Source organism: Nansenia antarctica (genome assembly GCF_963989245.1).
Source record: "Nansenia antarctica genome assembly, chromosome: 12".
NCBI classification, from domain to species: domain Eukaryota; kingdom Metazoa; phylum Chordata; class Actinopteri; order Argentiniformes; family Microstomatidae; genus Nansenia; species Nansenia antarctica.
In genome coordinates this window covers 21,070,977-21,077,823 of record NC_137682.1, presented here as the reverse complement: position 1 = coordinate 21,077,823, position 6,847 = coordinate 21,070,977, and the positions used below count along the sequence as shown (strand labels likewise).

Genomic DNA, 6,847 nt, shown 5'->3' with positions numbered 1-6,847 from the left:
CTCTCTCTCTCTCCATCACCAGGAGCTTATTTACAAAGAGTTCTTCTCCCAAGGCGATCTGGTATGTGCCTCTAAGTGTGTTTTTCTGATGAAGAAAATAAATGGTGTGTGTGTGTGTGTGTGTGTGTGTGTGTCAGGGTTTCCGTTAGAAAAATTTGCCGTCGGACATCGTGTCCGGGACGAATTCGATTTACCGGACAAACGTGATATATTCCGGTCATCATATTAAAATATAATAAAAAAAAAAAATTTCAAAATCATATTTCTTTTTTTCAAATCTAATATAGCTGTTTGTCGCGGTGATTACTGTTGTGTAGCGGCCTATATATGCCATTTAATGTCTATTTCTCATCCGATACGATTAGATGCGAGCTATATAATATATAATAATATAACATGATTTGACGCATGCGCGCTATGCCATGCGTCAAATCCAGCGCTGAACGGGCGCCTCACTGGGAACTGAACAGACAGCATCGATCAATGAACGGACTCCACATTACGTTAACTGAAGTTTGTTAAATTGTTTGGGATTAATGTGAGTTTTCTATTTTCTCTTTCCAGTTTTACCCTTTTTTTAAAATCAATAAAACAACGTCATTTCTATAACCAGGTCTCGCTGGTTGGGAAGGCATTTCGTTTAGCTCGGGAGTATGACAATGGGGAGAACATAACTGTTTATTGAGAAACAATTGATAGGCAGTCTGGGATACGTATATAAAGAAATACCACAATGTCTAGATGTATAACATTTTATTGAACAGTAACAGTGCAAGCATGTAGGCTTCTGGCGTGACACGGCTAGCCTAATTTCCGTTCATATGCCTTTTATCAGATAAAATAAAATAGAATAAAACTCTTTGAAAATAAATAGGCTTTAAATTAACTTGCAATGCGTATAGGCTAATTTCCGTTCGATGTTACAGCCTAGGGCTAGGCTATGCCTTTTCTCAGATAGATAGGGGATAGCCCTGTAAGCTCATACGGGTCTGTATGTCGTCCTGAAGACCGGCTGTTAGATCATATCGCTGAAGTTTGTCTCCATCTTAGTGTAAATGTTGTCCGTTTTGTTTGTTATCCTTGTTATTGTGCGATAAAGTTAAAGCGCTCCGCTTCGGGACACCATTTTCAGCTGAGCACCAAACACACACACACTCGTGTAACACTGCCCGAGAGAGAAGGACCCGCCCCCTTTAGTTAGCCTATAGCCTATAGGCTAACTAAAGGGGGCGGGTCCTTCTCTCTCGGGCAGTGTTCTGTGTGTGTGTTTGGTGCTCAGCTGAAAATGGTTAGAGGGAATTATTTTCACCGGACATTTATGTCCGACGAGTTTTCAACTTGTCGGACTTCCACTAATTTTACCGGACAAAGACCGGGAATTACCGGTTAACGGAAACCCTGGTGTGTGTGTGTGTGCATCTGACCTGTAACTGATGTTTTCATCTAAGTCTGACACATACAGTATGTGTGTATCTGATCGTTATGTGTCTATAATATGGTGTGTGTGTGTGTGTGTGTGTGTGTGTGTGTGTGTGTGTGTGTGCGTGTGTGTGTGTGTGTGTGTGTGCGTGTGCGTGTGCGTGTGTGTGTGCGTGTGTGTGTGTGTGTGTGTGTGTGTGTGTGTGTGTGTGTAGGAGAAGGCAATGGGAAACAGACCCGTTGAGATGATGGACAGAGAGAAGGCCTACATACCAGAATTGCAGATCAGCTTCATGGAACACATCGCTATGCCAATATACAAGTAAGCACCAACTTTGCCATCTAACCCCAACCTTCAAGATGGTATAACAGATAACAGATAACAGATAACAGATGCCTTTATTTAGCCGTGGGTGGGGTCATTTGACCCTTTGAGTACATTATTTTTAATATCTTTGCCCTCTATCAAATTTCAGGACCCTCCTTTCATGACTTTTCCTAGATATGTGCGTTCTACCACCCAGTATCCTTACATTTTCAAAATCACATCAGGATAAGCTAGTATAAAGCTATTTTGCAGTTTTTCTGTGTAGGAGGCAGGCTAGTTTACAAGACGGACAACTAGTGGTCGTTGTGTGTAAATAGCAGCTTTTCATTGTAAAGACTATGGTCATTTGACCACCGAGGCGGCTCTTATAGTAGGTGAAATAGACACGGCTGTTCTAGTGTTAACCAGAACCTCTCTCCCCCTCCCTCCTCCCCCCCTGCCTCCTCACCCCCTCCCTCCTCACCCCTCCCTCCTCACCCCCTCCCTCCTCACCCCCTCCCTCCTCACCCCCTCCCTCCTCACCCCCTCCCTCCTCACCCCCTCCCTCCTCACCCCCTCCCTCCTCACCCCCTCCCTCCTCCCCCCCTCCCTCCTCACCCCCTCCCCCCTCCTCACCCCCTCCCTCCTCACCCCCTGCCTCCTCCCCCCTCCCTCCTCCCCCCCTCCCTCCTCCCCCCCTCCCTCCTCACCCCCTCCCTCCTCACCCCCTCCCTCCTCCCCCCCTCCCTCCTCACCCCTCCCTCCTCCCCCCCTCCCTCCTCACCCCCTCCCTCCTCACCCCCTGCCTCCTCCCCCCTGCCTCCTCCCCCCTCCCTCCTCACCCCCTGCCTCCTCACCCCTCCCTCCTCACCCCCTCCCTCCTCACCCCCTCCCTCCTCACCCCCTCCCTCCTCACCCCCTGCCTCCTCCCCCCTCCCTCCTCACCCCCTCCCTCCTCCCCCCTGCCTCCTCACCCCTCCCTCCTCACCCCCTCCCTCCTCACCCCCTCCCTCCTCCCCCCCTGCTAGGCTGCTGTCAGAGCTTCTCCCGGGAGCCAAAGAGCTGTACGAGCGAGTAGCCGCCAATCGAGAGCAGTGGACCAAAGTCTCCCACAAGTTCACCATCCGAGGGTTGCCTAGCAACAACAGCCTGGACTTCTTGGACCAGGAGTATGAGCTTCTGCAATCCCAGGGTGCACTGGGGGGCGAGGAGGACCATTGCCTCAACGGTTGCCTTGACGACGGAGACGGAGGGAGGGGCCAGTGACCGTAGCAACTAATGAGAGGAGCTAGCGGTGTCTCTGGGCCAATAGGAGCCTGAAGAAAGAATTCCCTTTTAACGACCTCAGACGCAGACGGCGGGACTGACAGCTGTCAGTCACTGAGGCTGAGCAGACGGAGACCACAGGAAGAACAAATCAGACTGGTGATTCATACGAGTGGATTCAGACGACATGGTTCAGACATGTTCAATTCTTGTAGAGGCTACATGTCGCTTTGTCTTCTGTTCAAGGAGCAGAGAATAGCAGTGACTTTGTCTTTTCAACAGAACACTGGAAATCCTTATTTTCATACTGAGTCTCCATTCGTATTCTTATAACTGAGTTCTTTCATCAGCATAATCAGTATCTCTCCCACCACCAGTACACACACACACACACACACACACACACACACACACACACACACACACACACACACACACACACACGCACCAAGCAGCTAATGTGTCACTCACATGAATGCTTAATGCATGCTGTATGTACACCTCATGTATTTTTGCTTTATCTCAGTCAGCATTTGATTTCCCATTAGGTCACTTTTTTTATATCAAATTTCCAAATGTTTTCTTAAAAAGCATATTCTGAACCATGGCCATACAATCTCCAGGCGGTTGTATAGGAGAAATAGAATATGTTTTGTCAATTTTATGTTAGTAGTTTCACTAATACTTTTGGGGTGGGGGGCCAGTTTGACAATCAATGATCAGTGCCACCCTTAACCCTGTTATCACTCTGATAATGTCCTCTGTACACACACACACACACACACACACTCACACACACACACACACACACACACACACGCCACCCAAGAGTGATCAGGAAGAGAGACAATAGTGACCCTCGCTACACTCCTCACAACCCACCCCCCCCTAACAAGAGCAACATCCTCTTTTATTCCCTTTTTCTCTTTCGTTTCCTCACTGTAGATCGTATCTCTTTGAAACACATTTAGATATAGAACAACTAAAGCCCTTTAAATGATCAAGTGTTAGCTCATCTGTGTAAATATATGTGTGTATATGAGTGTGACAGAGTCAAGACTTTTAGTGTGTGCCATACAGATCTGCCTTATCCTGCATCTATGCTGCCTTTCTCCCAGCTTTTAATGTATGAGCATAGAAATGAAGATATAGATCATACAGTATGTTCAGTGTATCGGGAGGACAGTGTGTCGGTTAAGAGACATACAGTGAGAGAGTGACAGACCGAATGGCGGTCAACTGATTCAACTATTTAATGCAGGAGTTTCCATTAGCAACATTTCTAGGATCAGCCTATCCTCTTTCCTGGCTAATAATACATCCATGGCTAATTAGTGTGGGTACCATCTTTTGAAGTGGCACGACTACTTCCACAATATGTAATGAAGCTTAACCTGACTTCTCTCCGGTTGGAATAGCCTTTTTCAAATTGAACCTATCGAGTCTCGGTTGTTGACATAATGCTTATTGATTTGGCGGAAGGTCTCACTCCATTCTAAAATCAGTTAAGCGTTTAGCAATCAGTGGGTTGCTCAACCATAGGACAAATGCTCTGTGAAGCCAGAGGCAATACCTCATCCTCAAAACCAGGCTGACCCAAAGCTAGAGATGGAAGACCGAGTGAGGACGGTGACGGTTTCACGTTTTAGACTTTTAGTGTTTTATTTTCTACTGAAAGAACAGACATAAACTTACAGGGCTGAAATAAGGAAAGATTGAGGACATACTGTATGTGTGAATATATATTTGTATTTGTCAGAGCATGAATGAAAATATGTATTTGTTAATGTTTTATAAAAATGGTGGCTTTGGGGGTAAATATCATAGTAGATTACTGGGCATAATGGTGAATATATGTGTCAGGGGAAAGGGGCATATTGCTAGGAAAATATATTTGTTAAGGGACTGACTGGGGCATATAGGCAACTATATTTGTATGGTAATTGCCCCATCGGGATGACTGTGTTTCTCTGGCTTCACTGACTGTTTTCTTCTCTACAGAGTTTCTGCATTCAGATTCAGTGTGGAGGTTCTTTCCCTCACAAATCTCTGACCCTTGACCTCACAGATGAACCTCCTGTGTCCCCCTCCCCCCCCCCCCCCCCCCCATTTTAGATTGGCCTTCTTCATGTGCAATATGAAGCATCTGCCTGTATCATGATGCATAGATTATTATGTAAATACAGCCTGTTGTTAAATTATTACTTTGGACAGCTTTCCCGTTGAGGTTTCTGTCACTGTGTTCATTTACGTTAACGTGTTTTGCGTTAGTGAGTCAGGGCTTAATGTGTCGATCTCCATCTCCACCAAACAGGATTCCAACCTGTGATGTCATGGTGATGATGACCTGTGACGTAATCGTTCAAAGTTGTAGACTGATTTAGACAAAGAAAGTGATCGTTTGAACTTCCAAGTGTGAATGGTGGTCAATGCCCCCTCTCTACCGATCTACAGTTGATTGAGCATGCCTGGTGGACATCCTGAAGAAATCACACTTCGCCATTGGTCAATTCCTTTGCCATTGTAATGTATCTCATGCCCTATTGTTGGGAATTATATTTAAGGAGAAGGACAGCAATATATCCTTTGAGTTACTCGGGTTAGGCCCATGGTCACCGGTCTCCTGTGTCGTCCTTAACACGCAGTAACGTATGGTTCAAACTCACAGCCATTTGTCTTCTCGAGGATGGGGCTCTCAATGTAGGGGACAGAATAGCTCCCCCTTCAAAATGGCCAATATAAATGCTGTAAATATCAGTTTAAATAGTGTTGTTTGATTCTATGTCATTATTTCAACGAGGGGTATTTAAATTCTTTGGTGTATTTGCAGTGCGTGTATTGAAACATCCTGTTCTCTTTTTCATAATGTTTTTGAGGAACCCCAAACCTGGACAGCTGGACAGAGGGGGGAAAAAACAATGATACATATACATATGACATGCATTATGTATATGATATCTATGGATAAGACCAAAACTATTCTGAAACGTACAAGAAATACTTATTCTGACAACTAAAAACTAAGACTGACGTTTGTTAATCTTTAGTTATTGTTGTAAAAGGTGTAGATCGTGGTGGTATGTGTGTTCTCTAGATACTGCAGAGGAGAAGAGAGTTGACCGAACCTTCTGGAAAGAGAGCAAATTATGAAAAAATTACTTTTTCTTGGAATAAATTTGGTTTAATGACAGCTGTGGTGTCTACGTACTGTCTGTTTAATCAGCATCATGCCATCATTATACTGCTAGCAAAAAACCAAACACACAGGCATACATGACATCACAAAGGGAAATGTATTTACCTAAGAATAATGGCTGACTCAAGTGATCTGACATGATTATGTGAACAAAGATTCAAGGGCAGCATGTCATGTAGCATCTATTTGGATGGATTTCTCATCTGGCTTATATGGCTGACTGAGTAATAAGTTGAAAGGCAAAGGGGTATAAGGCTGTTGTTACATCTACTGATATGCAATAACATACGCTGAACCCAAATAATGCTCTGCTGGAATGCAACAAAGTAGTGGTAAGTGGTCATTGTAAAACTGCATTTCTGTATTTTCATATAGTGGGCATAGTCTGATCATAATGATCTGTTTTACAATTAGGCCTACATCTGAGTTTAACATCAAGTCAAAGTACGGCCTACAATATTTACACCTGTATTACTTATCTAATCGCCCACAACCTTGTTACCTTTAAAGCAATTTCTTAATGTGTGCTTTGTATTGTAGCATTGACCCAAAAAAGTAATAACAAGATGCCCATCTTATCTCGCGAGAGTACAGAGCGGGAGCTCTGCAGAGAAGTGGAGGTACGTCGCCATTGCTGTGCTGTGTGTGGACAACTAGGG

At 44.7% G+C, this 6,847-nt stretch overlaps 1 protein-coding gene across 1 annotated transcript in view; it reads left to right on the top strand.

The window, feature by feature from the left end:
• Positions 1 to 2,992, top strand: part of pde2a (phosphodiesterase 2A) — a gene marked incomplete at both ends in the record, with an annotated part of 153,405 nt that extends 150,413 nt beyond the window's left edge. The window contains 3 exons of the mRNA XM_080543017.1: positions 23 to 61; positions 1,635 to 1,741; positions 2,755 to 2,992. Of these exons, the coding sequence (XP_080399143.1) occupies positions 23 to 61; positions 1,635 to 1,741; positions 2,755 to 2,992 (384 nt within the window). The remainder of the gene's footprint in view (positions 1 to 22; positions 62 to 1,634; positions 1,742 to 2,754) is intronic.
• Between the last annotated feature and the right edge of the window lie 3,855 nt (positions 2,993 to 6,847).